This window comes from Olea europaea, unplaced genomic scaffold (assembly GCF_002742605.1).
Source record: "Olea europaea var. sylvestris unplaced genomic scaffold, O_europaea_v1 scaffold1955, whole genome shotgun sequence".
Taxonomy (NCBI): Eukaryota; Viridiplantae; Streptophyta; class Magnoliopsida; order Lamiales; family Oleaceae; genus Olea; species Olea europaea.
In genome coordinates, this window is record NW_019237393.1 from 152,172 (window position 1) to 167,954 (window position 15,783).

At 33.2% G+C, this 15,783-nt stretch overlaps 2 protein-coding genes and 1 pseudogene across 3 annotated transcripts; 2 read left to right on the top strand and 1 right to left on the bottom strand.

Annotated features, from left to right (window-relative positions):
* Nucleotides 1-277, top strand: part of LOC111379227 — a 14,062-nt pseudogene extending 13,785 nt beyond the window's left edge.
* LOC111379241 (mitogen-activated protein kinase kinase kinase 5-like) lies at nt 50-5,792 on the bottom strand. 2 transcript variants are annotated; one of them, XM_023002585.1, is made up of 12 exons: nt 5,528-5,792; nt 4,741-5,120; nt 3,554-4,399; nt 3,392-3,479; nt 3,123-3,185; nt 2,869-3,032; nt 2,575-2,650; nt 1,794-1,853; nt 1,582-1,707; nt 675-860; nt 473-570; nt 50-369 (listed from the first exon to the last, which is right to left on the bottom strand). In XM_023002585.1, exons 3-11 carry the CDS (start codon nt 4,330-4,332, stop codon nt 544-546), a joined length of 1,569 nt encoding a protein of 522 aa, XP_022858353.1. In that variant the 5' UTR covers nt 4,333-4,399; nt 4,741-5,120; nt 5,528-5,792; the 3' UTR covers nt 50-369; nt 473-543. The 2 variants fall into 2 exon arrangements, with proteins under 2 accessions (XP_022858353.1, XP_022858352.1); XM_023002584.1 differs by having other exon boundaries at nt 3,554-4,402; nt 5,528-5,791.
* On the top strand, nt 5,662-13,706 carry LOC111379228 (translation initiation factor IF-2-like). Its single transcript, XM_023002568.1, has 3 exons — nt 5,662-5,717; nt 11,498-12,050; nt 13,391-13,706. Exons 1-2 carry the CDS (start codon nt 5,662-5,664, stop codon nt 11,982-11,984), a joined length of 543 nt encoding a protein of 180 aa, XP_022858336.1. The 3' UTR covers nt 11,985-12,050; nt 13,391-13,706.
* Nucleotides 13,707-15,783: the final 2,077 nt, after the last annotated feature.

Genomic DNA, 15,783 nt, shown 5'->3' on the forward strand with positions numbered 1-15,783 from the left:
CCCCCCCCCCCCCCAAAAAAAAAAAAAAAAGAAGAAGAAAAAAGCATTGAGGAAACCTGAGACACGATCATGAGTCGATCTCTAGAGAAACACGTTGAGTTGAGCTCTTAGAGGACAAAACACACCACAAAACAAGTGGCAGTTCCCTTGTGTTTGCATTTCTTACTAGCACTGTGTTTCACGGAACTAGAAATATTTGGATGACAACTGGGACAATCAGGGCAATGGCACTAGTGCAGCAGGGATAAACCGGATAGGGCTTCAAGAGTTGAGCTAGGAGAATGAAGGGGGACCTCTGCAAAATTGAACCTTTTGTGATGGCCTCGTTGGCCAATCTCACTGGAGAGAGAATCAAACATGAAGCTGAAGCTGCAGAAATGCAAGTCAAATGCTAAATTTCAGAGTTCATTTGTGCATATGTGGTCCATATGCAAGACACAGAACGGGAGAGAGTGCAGAATGCAACTCTTACTTGATGGCTAGTTTCCCCTTCAAGATCTGTGCGTCGGAAGACACTGGCACTTGTTCAAATTCATAACTCGGCTAGTCCCTATGGCATTGTGTATTGCCCTGTTGGAAATCATGCATATTGCATAGTATATGCATAGATAGTGACTATAAACAAAGAGAAAAGTTAAAGCCAATGTGCAAATGTAATTTACCATCAATGTTACCTCATTGCAGGACAGAGCATCCGGCTGATGTGAGTATTTCACGAATGGATGTTCAAGTAACATTCTTGCTGTTGGCCTGTCGGCTGGCTTTCTGTGAAAGCAACGATGCAAGAAATCCTTGCCATCAGCTGACAGCATTTCAGGTATAGGTGGAGTGTCTTTAAGAACCTTGAATAATGCTGCAACCTGAAATGGATATTTCGGTAAACAAAAAATCCACAGATATACCCAACTAAATGAACTAAAATGAAACAGAGGAATAACGCATAGCACAAAACAAAATTCCAAGCTGAATTCAAAGGAATTTTCAATAACTAAAATTAAATGTAGATAGGTACAGGCAAAAAAACTAACTTTAAGAAATTGTAACAGAAGTGAAACGACTTCTTCTATCATATAGATACGTACAGTTGCAAAGCCATTTTCTGCAACTTCTTCCATCATATGACTCATCAAGTTCAACTAATCTCAGACAAGAAACTCATGAGATGCATACAATTTTGGGTAATTTACTGTCGAGGGCTCAGAAAGGTAAATCTGAAAATGTTTAGAGAAACGTGACGTCGTCATGCTCATTGAAAGGAAAAGAAAAAGATAAGTAAAACTTGCTGACACTAGGATATTACTAGTATTTTGAGATCCTTGACTAGGAAATGATCCATTCAAGATGAACTGCATTAAGGCTTTGGGTCCCTGAAAACGTATATTTGTTGGACGATAAGAACTTCTCTGGAGTAAATAAATCACTGAGTATCATTAGATAAGTCCAGTAGATTCATAAAGGAATCAATCAAATTTGGCTCAACTCATGATTCAGTTTATTAAAGTTCGTTAAAGATTGGCTTGCAATGAACCAAGTTTGAAATTAGGGCATCCAGTCAGCATGTGTAGCTACATCTGCGCTTACCCCTTCATATTCGCTCCAAGGAGGCTTTCCACTGAACATTTCGATTATAGTACAGCCTAGACTCCATATATCAACTGCTAAAGCAAGATCAGAACTAGCGTCTACCTGCATCTCAGACTGCAAGAGCTGGAAAAAAAAAAATGAAATCTAACATCAGTATGGTTAGCTAATGGTTGATGGGATAAACACCTTAACTTGCAACAAATATTTACCTCAGGAGCCATCCAATATGGACTCCCCTTTAATGAAAGATTAGATGCGTATCCAGTCAGCTGCAAATCAAGATGAAAAACTCAACTTCAAACATGTCAAGAGTAGAAGTGGTGAAGTAATTATGACCAACGATTAAATAACAGAGCAACGTCAATCATATAGTATACACATTCAGATTTTTGATTGTAATGTTTGTTTTCAGCGCTATAAAAAAATTAGATTCCCCACTTATTCTCACATATTTTTGAACTGTAAACAAGTGGTTTGATTAAGCAGAGAAGCAACTGCCATGCCATAGAATAACAAGCTTTCTTCATTTTAGGTTGGCTCCTGCACCAAAAATTTCTTGTTTACAATAAATGGGCAATAGTTCACCTAAATTATCATCAATCCCCATCTTGCCGACTCTTTAATCATTATGAAAAATGTAGAAGCTAGGACCCAATCGAAACGAAGTTAGGTACCTTGCATTTAGTTGACAGATATATAATCAGATTTAGCACTTCCACACACACACACACACACACACACACACACAGAGTACAACAAAAACAAAAAACTACTACTATTATGGCCAAAAACCAATACCAAAGACAAGTTCCACTATGGAGTACCCTTACCTCAGCAGATAGAAATGGTGATCAACAATAAGTTATAGCAGATATAAGTGTCTTTTTATATTATAACAGTTATTCACTCTATTGCTCGTGAATTTCATGCCCATCATATTTCCCTTTTTTTTTGGTCATAAATACTGAATTTGGAGAAATCAGAACTTACGTGTTTTGCCATTCCAAAGTCAGTGACCTTGACGATTCCATATGCATCAACAAGCAAATTAGCACCTTTGATGTCCCTACAAAATTCAATGATCACAATATTTTGTCAGAACAGAAATGATCTTCCATGTAAGCTTCTAGAAAATAACATAATCCATCCTCTAGTTAAAAAATGATAATCCTCCCATCAATCTATGGTCCATTGGAAAATTTAAAAGATGATTAGTATCTTCTAATTTTAATTCACTGGAAGATTCTATTGAAGCTTTTATGTTTCAGAACATGTCAACATTACCTGTGTATGGTTTTTGTACTGTGCAAATAAGCCAATCCACAGAGAATATGACGAGTAAAATTGCGTACAACAGATTCTGTAATTGCTCCACAATGGTTATGGATAAATTTATTGATTGAACCAGGATGGACATATTCCAGGTATATGTAAAACCTGTCACCAACCTGCATAACCATAAAGTAAGAGTCTCATTTGAGCATATATGCAGAGAGATGCTTAACATTTTTCTGAGCTCCATGAAGAAAATTACTTACTATTTCACTACCATAATACTGTACAATATTCTGATGCTTTAGACGACTGAGTACTTTAATTTCCTGCTAAAAACTAAAACCAATAAGCTCAAGTTCCTACTGATAAAAAAAAAAAGGCTGTGCGAAAACCCAGAGAAAAGAATAAAGCAAGAATTTGCAGATGAGAAACATTCAGTGGGAAACAATAACCAGCATGTTCTTTTATATTCGATTATCAGGTATGCTGGAATATAAAATACCAAGAAATAACAGATAGATGTGGAAACAACCTGTTCCAACTGCCTTACACACTCTGCAGATTTTGGATCATCTGGTAAAATTTCAACTTCTTTCATGGCACACAAGGCTCCAGTTACTCTGTAGACAATAACAATATCTACTTTATGATACCAAATGGAATGTCAAAAAGTAATTAAGTTGAACTTGCATACCTGTTGGAAGCCATATACACACTCCCAAATGTCCCGCGCCCAATAAGCTTTCCTTTTTGCCATTGCCCTTTAATCAGTGTCAATTCAGGTTTAGCTGAGACCGAGGAAATTGAAGTAGGCTGCAAAGGCATGGCAGCTGCTGAAAATTCAGGTTTAGCTGTGAGTGGGAACATTGGAGTGGGATGTGAAGGCATGGAAGCTCCCGAAGATTCAGGTATAGCTGCCACAGGGGGAATTGAAGCAGTTTGTGAAGGCATGGAAGTTACATGAAACTCAGGTTTAGCTGTGAGTGGGGAGACTGGAATGGGATATGAAGGAATGGAAGTTTCATGAAATTCAGGTTTAGCTGCAACAGGAAAACTAGGAGTCCCTCCTGGAGGAAGAGGCAAGGGATGTAAATTAGCCTGAGCATTACTTTCACGCCATGCCGATGATGTCTCTGGTGATATTTTGTTATACAATGGTGTTGCAGGCTTATTAGGGCTTATTGCTAGCTTGTAAGATAGACTGTGGAGAGGAGAATTAACAACATTTGATGAAGTTCTCTCAGGAGGCAATTGATATGATAACGTTGTACCGAGATGTGTATCTAAACGAGGCATCTCTGGTGCAGACCAAACTTGGAAAGAACCTGGGGGAGTGGTGTAATGAGTTACCAAGAAATCACCTGAGCTTCTTGGAGGGCTCAGATGAGGATACGAATAAGGACTGGTTGGAGCACTAATAGGAAAACTAATTTTGTAGATATCAGAGGACATTTCCATGCCATTTTGCGTCATAGTTGATTTGTTAGACGACCATGATTCGCAATTTTCTGAATTCCTTCTAACATGTTTGCCTGCTAATCTGCTGCACAGGGGATTAAATGAACAAAAGATAATATTAAGCCCTGTTAAGAGAAACATCCAAATTTAAAACCAGTTATAACATTGTGAGTGACCTACAAAAGTGCAAAAAGATACCAAAAATCAGGTGAAAATATTCAAAATGATGGAAATTAAACGAACACGAGTAGTTACATAAATGTATAAATATAAATAATCAACTTTCCATTTAAATATAAATATATACGTAAATGTATAAATCGTCTCTCTTTTACAATTGACAAAAGATTCAATTTATTAAATGTATAATCCACAATAATTATAAATTGCGGTCAGTATAAAATTCCTTTTAGTTTTCCATACCTCTGAGGCACGTTGAGTCCATCAATAGTGTAGGCATTCAATTGACTGGCGCTCTCTCTTTCTCTTCTCTTTCTCTTTCTCCATTCCTTTTTTCATAATCTCCTCCATGAACAATATTATATGCTTCCTTAGGCGATGGTAAGGGCACATTATAGGATTGATGAGAGGAATCAAATTTTGCGTCGCGCTCTATAAAATCTCGAAATTCAGGCAGAGGCAGTGGCTGCGGCTGCGGCTGAGGCTGAGGCTGAGGGCTCGGCTGAGCTGCTACCATTGGTACGAATGAAGACCTTGCCGGAGAATTCTCATCATTATCATTCAAATTCTGCAGCTTTCCAGCACGGTTATGCCGCAAAAACAAGCTCGTTTTCAACGGGGATCTATGAAGGGAAATCAATTTAATATAAAATTAATAATAAAGTTAATAACCTGACCGACTTTCACCCTTCAAAATCAATATGATTTCTAAAATTCATATTCTAAAACGACCCACCAACTTGTTTAAATACAAAAAGCATAATTAGTATAAAACAATTTGTGCTACTCCTTTCGCAAATTGAAGTTTCAAATTAGAATTCGAATATTCGATACAGTTGATAATAGTTTTTTAGAACGGTAACGTGAATGTGACCATAAGAAAGAAACATGAAAAAGAAAAACCAAGAAGAAAATTGGTATGATCAAAGCAGATAATAAGTTCATACGGTTAAATTAGGAAAAATATAATCAGCATATAACAATTTATGCCTCTGGATAACGAATTGACATAGAACCCGAAACTCAATACCTCCCGCCCCCGCCATCGACCAGGCTGTCGTCCGCATGTGATTTCATGCCTCGCCACCAATGCATGATTACAAAGTGCTAGTCCGTATAATGCATTTGATTATGGTTTTGTATGAAGGAATTTGAGAATCTAGCATGGTGGATGAAGAAGAAAACCCAAGAAGGGTTTGGGATGGAGAATGTCTGGGAAGGTAAACACTCAACGATGCGCCAATTCCAACAGAGAGGTGCAAATTTTAGAAGGAAGTGGAATATTGGATTTTTTTTTTCTTTATTTTTTAAGGTGAAAATTGACAATGCTTTAAAATAGATATGCCTTTAACTATTTATATACTTAACCATTAGGCTTGAAATATTATGATTAGATCCCTCAGTTCATCTACTATTTTCATAGTAGATTTTAAGTTCCAATATGCTAGAGTAGGCTTTGATTTTTAATAATTCAAATGTTAACAAACTAATTCAATTGTGAACAAAATTACACTTGCAAGAATTTAAATTTGATGAATCGATTTTAATCATGTTTGCGCCTATCATCTATTTGGCAGTATTTCATCAGCCACGATTCATGATTTATCCCTGAGTTTTGCTACAAGTACACAAGGGTCCTTTATCACTTGACAATGATACTCAGCAAATCATAGTTTTTTAAGTTGTCTCGATACGTACAAAGAAATACGGGGCTAAGTCTTCCATGCCCCTCGGATGTGAGATTTTGTAATCTGAAAATAATTCTAGAGAGAATTCAAATTCGGAAAAAAGCATGAAGAATACTCAAAAGTATTAAATAATCTATCTTGGTGCTTTGGGGTCTTTATATTGACAATTACCCAAGACACATATCCATGAATGATATGGATGGACACTTACCATGAGATTGGGAGTCTTGGAGGAACATGTGGTAGGACGTAATTGGCTCGTCCACAAGAGAATTGAGTAGGGACACTTGTGACGAGATTGTTTGCTTTTAGAGGATGACGTGATCAAATCTAATGGTGCCAAGTACGATCGAGCGATTGATGTGGACCACTATTGCCATAGCTTGGCTGCTAAATCGAGCTTCAGCTAAAGTATTTGTGCTTGACCATTTATAGAGCATAGACAGGGTGTCCACAATCTATCTCTTAGTTGATTGCGGGCCCTCAAGTTTGGCCGATTTGGTTTAGATTTTAGGCATGTTGTGTCCAAGCCTAACACCTTACTTGAGTCCCTGACAAGGGTGATTGGGCTTTACTTGTGAGCTGGTGATGCATATTTGTTACTTTTTATCGAGATAGTCCATCAAAGAGGATCGGTTCAAAAATCGCCCATCATTAATCTCATTTATTGATCCTTTATTTATCCCGATCTTCTTAATCATCTACTCATTTTTGTTAGCGTTTCATTATTGTAATACATCAATGTTAATAGATGTGGTAAAAACTCCACACAGTTTATCATTTGAACATGTTTCAAGCGATGGTGACTAATCAACTAATCATGCGGTAAATAGACTCGATTGCTTACATTTACTCTGATTTCATTCTTGTACATTGAAAATCAGATCCAATACCTTTAATTTCAAAGTAAAAGCCCTTTTTTATTTCACTTATATAATTATCTGATTTAGTTCATAAGCCCCAATGATAAACCAAAAAAATTGAAAAAATCACATTTAAGAACAGTTTTATGTTTCATCGAATCACAACAGAGATATTGATATATGCATAGAGTTGAAATACGAACCTTAAAAAAACACCTCTCCTTCGTCTATAGAAACCACAACTCCACAAGTTCAAGCAAAGTTATAATTTTGTTTTTCTTTTTTTCTTTTTTTCTTTTTTTTTTCATATTTTTCCTGTCTTATTTGATGAGGGAAAATTTAGATTTCATAAATCGACCCAAATATATAGAGATTTCCATATATGAGAAAAATGACTTATTGTAAAAATAAAAAATAAAAAAAAAATTACGAATTGTTATAATTTATGAAAGGAGAACTGATATTATTTAATAATCACTTGTTTCAAGGTGATTAAGTAAATATATAATTTAAGTTGTAGTTAACTTTAAGATGCCAATAATCATTCTCTGTTATTAAGGGGTTGTTTGCAGGGATGGGAAAAAAGAACTAGAATCGAATCAAACCGTCTGGTTCGATTTAGGTCCAAGTATGTTTTTAATTGATTTTGGTTCTTGAAATCTAGAACCGGAACCATTAAAATCATTTTTAGGATTTTTGAAAATTTTAAAATAATATTTCTATTTCAACTTTTTTCGCTAAAATTAACTCTCTTCTCTTTCATTGGTTTTGACATCGAACTGAATCGAACCAAACTAAATTCGAACCAAATGGCTCTGATTAGGTTCCAATACTACAAATGGAATTAAGTAGTTCCATTATCAAAAAAATCATTGATTTCTGGTTCGTTTCCGATTATTGTGGACGCGGAACAAAAACGAACCACGCCCTAGCCTAGGTGCTTGATACGTATTGATAAAAACAATAAAAAAATTAACAAATTTTAATAAAAATGTGGTTGAAAAAATTAATAAAAGTTGTATGTTTCATACAATATATGATTAATTTTTTTTTCATATTATCCCAAATAAGAATTAAATCATTTTTTTATATTAAAAAAAAGGCCACCTTCCCCTCCCCATCCATGTCTCTCTATGTATTAACAAACCCTAGATATATTCACACCATAATTTTTAATAACTAAACTGTGTTTTAATTACATGAAAAGTTCATAATCTTTATGCATTATTATATTTATATTTCAATTTTTTTCATCGTATTCTTATTTTCAAAGTGATATGAATTGTTTGTGGTTATGGTTTCTCTTCAAATTTTTCTTTAAGATAGATTAAAAAGACTAATTTGCCTATTGTATTTTTAAATAAGCAAAACACAAATAATAATGTAAAAATACGATTAAATATTTAACCCCCATTTTAAATCACGTTAACAATATTTTGGGCAAAAATCATGATTAAGTACAAGTTCTTTTTTTTTTTTTTTTAAATCGATGAAATATCAAAAGTGAGAATATAAGTGTAATAATGAATAAAGATTAATGATATTTAATGTAACTAAAATGTGATCTACTATAAAAAATCAAGGAGTCGTTATTTACATCCACTATTGTTATATATTCATCTCATTCTATATATATTCCTATTAAAAAATTTTAAAAAAATTACTATTTTCATCCATATCACATTCCAATATTCTTCTTATTAATTCATTCAATATAAATCTCACCATTTTTATATATCTACCCCATTATAATTACTTTAACCATTTAATATATCAGTCCACACCATTTTTAGGAGTGGGCGCGGTTCGGTTAGATTCGGTTCGTTCCAGTTCCACAGGAAATCCAACCGAATCGAATAACAATGGAAATTTTAGAAATGGAACCGTTGGTTCCATAGTTAGCCATTGGTTCTGGTTCGATCCGGTCCGATTCTTTACATTGAAAATATCAAAATAAAATATTCACCAATAAAAAATCTAAAGATGCTATCAATATGATACGTTTAACAAAATATAGAAGAATTGAACATACTATTCAAAGATTAAAAAAAAAAACTAACTATACAAATTTAAAAACAATGTCCAAATACTATAAGTTACTATTATCAAGCAATCATCAATTTATAAAAACTGCATAGTACTCCAATGATCAAACTAATTTCCATCAAAATCAAAATCCTACATTGAATTGAACACCCTTTAAAAATTTATTGCAACTTCTGATTCTGTCTGTTATAATTTGTAGAAATCTAGATGAAAAGCTTTGATCGGATAACAACTATGTAATCAAAGTGAAAACAAAATAAAAATTTCGCATCTTAAAAATGAAATTATATATTGTAAATAAATTTATTTAGGTATAGATTTACCCAATATTCTAATTTGGCTTGAGAATCAATTAATCAAAGAATTATAAGAAGAGAGAATCAAAGAGAAGAAAAGTACTCGAGTCTGAAATAAAGAAGGAATCAGATTATTTTTTTATAAAAGTTATTGTAGATTAAGTCATATATTTTACCAAAAAAAAAAAGAAAATAATAAAAAATCTTATGAGAACCGTCCAATTCCCGATGATTCCCATATTGGAACCAGGGACCGAACTAGAACCAATTGGTTCTTAATAATTTGTTCCAAAATCAAATCGTTGTTTAGAAGATCCAGAATCGAATCGGCCGGTTCTAAATGATTCCAGTCCAATTTCACTGGTTCTGGGAAAAAAAGTCCACTCCTAACCATTTTTATACATCTATACATCTACATCATTTTTATATATTTGTTGTATCATAATTCCTTCATAAGGGAACTGCTATTTACATCCACAAAATTATATATCTACCCCACTCTATATGTACCCCTATTGAAATTCAAAAATTATATATAAAAAATAATAATATTTTGATCCACTTTACTTTCCAATGTTATTCTTATTAAATTCATTCATTTAAGCACTATACATCCACATTAATTCTATACATCTATCTCACACTAAATATATCTCTTGAATAAGTGAAGTTGGATAGGATTCTTGAAAAAACCCAAAATAAGTATGCTTCTTTTTTATTGGCTATAAAAAAATGCTTCTTTTTTATTGGCTGTAACTTTTGAAAATACTAAGACCACGTTTGGTAGTCATTTTCTTCAAAATGTATTTTTTTCTCTCTTCTTTTCAAGCACACATTCTTTATTAAAATAATATTACACGTCAATCAAAAACTTTTCCTTATTTTTTAACCACATATTTCACATCAATTTACTATTCTAAAATACATTTTTACATAAAAATATCTATCAAAATAAATGACGTGGTGGGTTTTCTCAAATAATGTGCAATTTTCAACTTAATTTTTGGCTTAGGTAATAGTTATGGGGATAATACCCTGCATACAGGAATGATTGATAGGGTTTTTGAATGCAGCACCTATTTAACCCTTCTTTTATGTCACTGGTGCTTAACATAAGTTAAGCTTAGTAGATCAACTCTGTGTGTGTGTGTGTGTGTATATATAATTTCCGTGGATATAAATAATGGTTCCCCTTCATAATTCTTTTATATTTTCAATTATTACCATCAATAAATATTGTCAAGTTGATAATCCTATCGAAAAACTCAAATTTTTGCTTTGATAATCCTAACAGAAAAGATAACCATCAATGTTTTCAATTCAAGAAAATCAAGAAAGGAAAATATAATCCCAACAGAAAATTTAAATAATTCGAAATGAAATTTTTCACTACTATTACTTGAATGCTAAAGGCACATTATCAAATAAACTAAATACCGGTACTTAGGAGATCATGAATATATATATACGTCGGCTCCAAAAAATTGTAATGTGAATATAACCAATCAAGCCCTAATCCCTTTTCTTAATCCAACGACAAAGCGCATTTTGTTTACACACGTGACGGTTTAGATTACGCCACCAGCATTAGGGATTCTCATCAACTCCTATACAGATTCGCGCATATATACACACGATTTATGTAACTAACGTAGACTCTCTGGCAATGATCTCTCCATTTTTGTAAATTTTGTATAATTTTTCTTCTGATTTTTATCAGTTCATCTGATCTCTTGTTTGAATAAGAAAAAAAAAGTGAAAAATTACTATTAGGTATTTTTTCCTTAAATTTTCTTGGGATTGCAGAAGTTGTTGATTGGATCAAGAGCTCTTGTACTCGAACCCTAGGTCTCCACTCTCTTCGATAAACTGAGTGTTAATTTATCCATTTTTCAACTTTTCTTTGATTCTTCAACAAAAATCAACGTCGATTCTTTGTTTTTGTTTAAATCTTCGTCTCGGTTGTTTGAATTTTGTTACGAAGGAAGAGATTTGAATTGTATTTTAAAGCATAATTTATCCAAGGTAAGAATTTCAGTAATCTTCCAATCTCTCCGTTTTATTTTTATTTTGAATTTCTTTCTTTATTTGTTATGAACATTGACAGATTTGGTTTGTTAANTCGGGATCCCCAGCAGCAGCAGATTTTGGATGCTCAACAATTGGCTGCGGTGGCTGCCGCTGGGGAGCAGGAGATGTTGAGGACTTATGAGCAGCACCAACACCAGCAACAGGATGATTTAGTAAGGTATAATGGAGGGTTCGATACCACAGGAGGGCCAGTGACTGCCACCGGCTTTACTCAAATCACAGATGAAGATGCCATGCCACCGCGGCCGCCAACTTTGGCCTTGGGTTCTTATGAAAACAACCCTCTCCATCATATTCAGCAGGAGGCACAGGATCACTCACATTCTCACCAGCTTCAGCTTCAATCACATGAGTTTTTCTTTCAGCAACAGCCACAAGAGAATGCTTCAACTCATCATCTACAGCAGCTAATTCAGTTGCAGCCTGAGGAACCACAGGCATCACAACAGCAGCAGCAAAGAGCCAAGAGCGAAGAGGGCAGGAGCGTTAATCCTTCATGCTAAAATGAAATTCATGTCAAAAATAAACTGCCCTATTTTCTTTATTCTATCCACAAATATTTCATCCAGGTAAAATTTCCCTCCATCTTTCTATGCTTCAGTTGGTTTTTCACATTATCTTGAATGAAAACTTAGAAACAAACAAATAAATACACAAATTTCTAATAATTCATCTTCATTTAAATCTATTTCAAGAAGAATAGATTATTCTCAGACTACTTTTGCACAAAAACCGCGTTAATATTGGAAGTATATATTACAGTGAAATACTAATAAAAATTTGGCTTCATATACTCCAACTTAATTATAGCCCTTTTGGTATGTCTTTTGTTTTTGCTTTTACTTCTTATAAAAGAGCCTATCAAGAAAGCTGTCTTAATTTTTATTTGAAAACTAATTTTTGAAAGCACTTTCTACTCTTGGAAGTGCTTTTAAAAGAAGGTCATTGGACTAGCTCCTCCAAAAATTCTTCTAACTACCAGAAGTATTTTCATAAAATTAATCAAATGAGTTAAAAAAATAGCTTTTGGATCTTAAAAGCTTTTTTTGAATTTTCAAAAGCCATGTCAAACGGGCCCTTAGCGTATTTAAGAGTTTTTGTGTTGTGTTGGATTGTTAATGGATTGCCGCTCGGCATTTTCTCTTGGAAGATTTGGTACTTAAAATATGTTTTCTATGGTGCATGTGGAATGATTATAGGAACTTTTCTCTTTATATATACTGCCCATACTGCCACACTCGGTGAACATATATAATTCTTAATTGGTGAATAACCCTAGCTGCCCCTTTACGTTGTTCCTCATCCTTTTTTCATTTAATTTAGGCTGCAAATTTGAGAAAGATTTAGGTAACATCTTCCTTCTGCAGAAGTGGTAGTGCAAGTGTGGATTTCCATAATAATATTAAGCGAGCAATATTAAGAGGGCTGTCAAACTTGGTATATACCGAAGTGTACACCAAGCATGACTCATATTAAGAAAAGAACAACCAAAAATGCATACATGTAAATACACAGATTTATAGGGCTGAACTCTCAACACATTTACATAATTTTACAATTAAAATATGCTACGATTAGGCTCCATAACAAACCTAATTCAGATGCTTTAACTTTCTGTCAGTGAACAATGGAGGTGTGCTAAAAGAGAAAAGAGCTTTGAGATAGATGATGCTTTAGACTCCCATGCATACCCTACTTAGGGGTGGGGCGGTGGGGTGGGGTGGGATTAAGCATTTTAATATCGTTAATCCACCTCTTCCAGTTAGTAGAAATACTGTTTCTGGTGCAAATTGAATCAAATAGCTTGCTGCTAAATTTTTACTTCTAATGTTATTTGTATATGTGGATTTTAATCAAACCATCATGGAGGTGGAGCATTTATTAACCAACCTTAGTTTTTTTCTTGTAGAAAATTTTATGGTATACACAAGTATACATTGAAGCAAAATAGAAAAGGAGAGTGAGGGGAGTCAAATAATGTTGCATAGAAGAAGCCTAAGACCGTAAGCGATCGGTTTTCTTTTCTTTCGAGTTTGAAGAATTCAGTTTCTTGGACGTTGAATGTTGCATCGAAGAAGCCTAACAGCGTGAGTGATCGATATTTTGAATGTTGGAGCTACTTATTCATTTCAATTGCAGTGTTCGCAAGGGCATGCTTAGTACGAGTACTGAACATGACTTGAGTAGAATAGATAGATTGTTAACTTTTATCCTTAAAACTTTTTCGATCTACTAAAACTAATAATCATGTTATTTATGTTTAGATCCAGAAGTTACATCTATATACACAAGCAAAGCATAGCATATATCTTCCTCATTTGAGGGCATGTCTGAACACCCTTTAAAGTTAAAAGCCAGTTTATTAGCTATTTTTCCTTGCACGGCGTGGAAACATGCTGTTGGAAAAAGTAACTTAAAATAACAAATTTTAAGCAGGTCAAACATCTTCTATATACTACTTTTTTTCACTTGTAATTTTGAGTTGAAGATGAATTAATTACACAATGGTCTTTCTTTATCCAACTTCCTTATTAAATAAATAAATAAAAGGATTATTTGTTATCAATTTGTCTGATGCGTAATGATAGTATCCTCAGTTGTCAAGTTAAAAAAGCAACGTCCTCATAAAGAACAATCTTTCCTTAGTCATATTATCAATGAAATTTTGATTGAAGTTGTTAAAAGAAAGAAATAGATCAAAATTAACTAAATTTTCTATAAAATTATTTCATTTCACCAGATCTTTGAGTAAATAAGCCTAATAAAAAATATAATTTAATTTGTTTTGTAGTACATGGATGGTATATATAATTGTTAATTACTATTAATTGAGGAAAATTTAATAAGGGTATATTGGTAAATAAACAAAACAAAATATTCTAAATTAGAAAATAGTAATATATATTCGGGACAAGAGAAAAATGAAACTCAACCTTTATAATTGGGACGGAAGGAGTATATTATATCTTACTATAATTAATCATAAGACATTGTATTTAGTGGCATTAATTACCAAAGGAATACTTTAATCATTAAATTGCTTTGAATGGCTGACCATGGTTTTCACAAGAGTGATGATATTTCACACCACTAATATCAAACACCAATTTAGGTGACAATTGCTTGGGATTAAATGATAGATTTCGTTAATTGCATTGTTATAAAATTCATTTAACTGAATATCAAATCAGGTCATCTAAACTGGTGCTTTAGCACCAATGTTAGATATCATTATTCTTTCATAAATCTCCTGATAATTAAGAATAATTTCTTTAATATTTGATTATTATTTCTGAATAGAATTTTCATGGAATTTATTTAAGATGGCCATGTGAATGGGAGCATCTATACATTAATTAAATTCAGTTGTGGAAGTACAAATAAGAATAGTCATTGTATAATTGAAATTCCCATTGAAAAGTAAATTAACTTTGCTACACTGATAGGGAGGGTTTGGTAGCCTCCCTGACCGAACACTTACAATACAGATGGGGTGGGAGTCACTGTTTTTTGAAATTTTTTATTCATTCGAGTCCCACACGTATATGAGAGAATGTTAAAGTTTCAATCATCAATTCGGTCACTCAGCTTAATTCAAAGTAAATTGTAAGAAAAAATGGTTGACTTTTATAATCCCGCGCACGTGACTCTCATATTGGAAGTAGTCACTAATTGTATTTTTCAACACAATTCTTAAGTCAAACCCCCACATAGCACGAAATTTCCAATAAATTATTCCAATTGGAAAACCTGAATTTATTTAATTTTGTAAACTGAGAAATTCTAGATTCATGGTGCGACTAAAGTAATTTAAGAATTTAGGCAGAAATTCTTAATGGACCTTTTGAAAAGTAATAAAAATATTTATATATTTTTAAAGCTAATACCAGATATTCATTTCTACAAAATACAGCCGTTTCATTGAAAAGAAAAAAGTAACAGAAGTTCACCTCAAAAAAATCCTAATAACAATAGATATCATCAATTGAAAAACAATTTTGAAAACATTTAACATATCATTTGAAATAAACTAACAACCTTTCATCAACGTAAAAATAGACAAAAATGACCTCAGAACTAAAACATAGATGCAAAATTGACAAATTTTAAAGAGATCAATTTAACTCTTTTCTACCAACATTGAATATATTCTGAACACATTGATCGGAAAAGATAAAGCTTTTTCATGACCATATTTTAGGTCAGGAAATGTCAAAAGTAAGCTAAGAATATACTACTTGGCATAGAGTCATGAATGGTGTTAGTAAACATTGGCTGTGTTAGAAATCAGAGAAGAAGTAT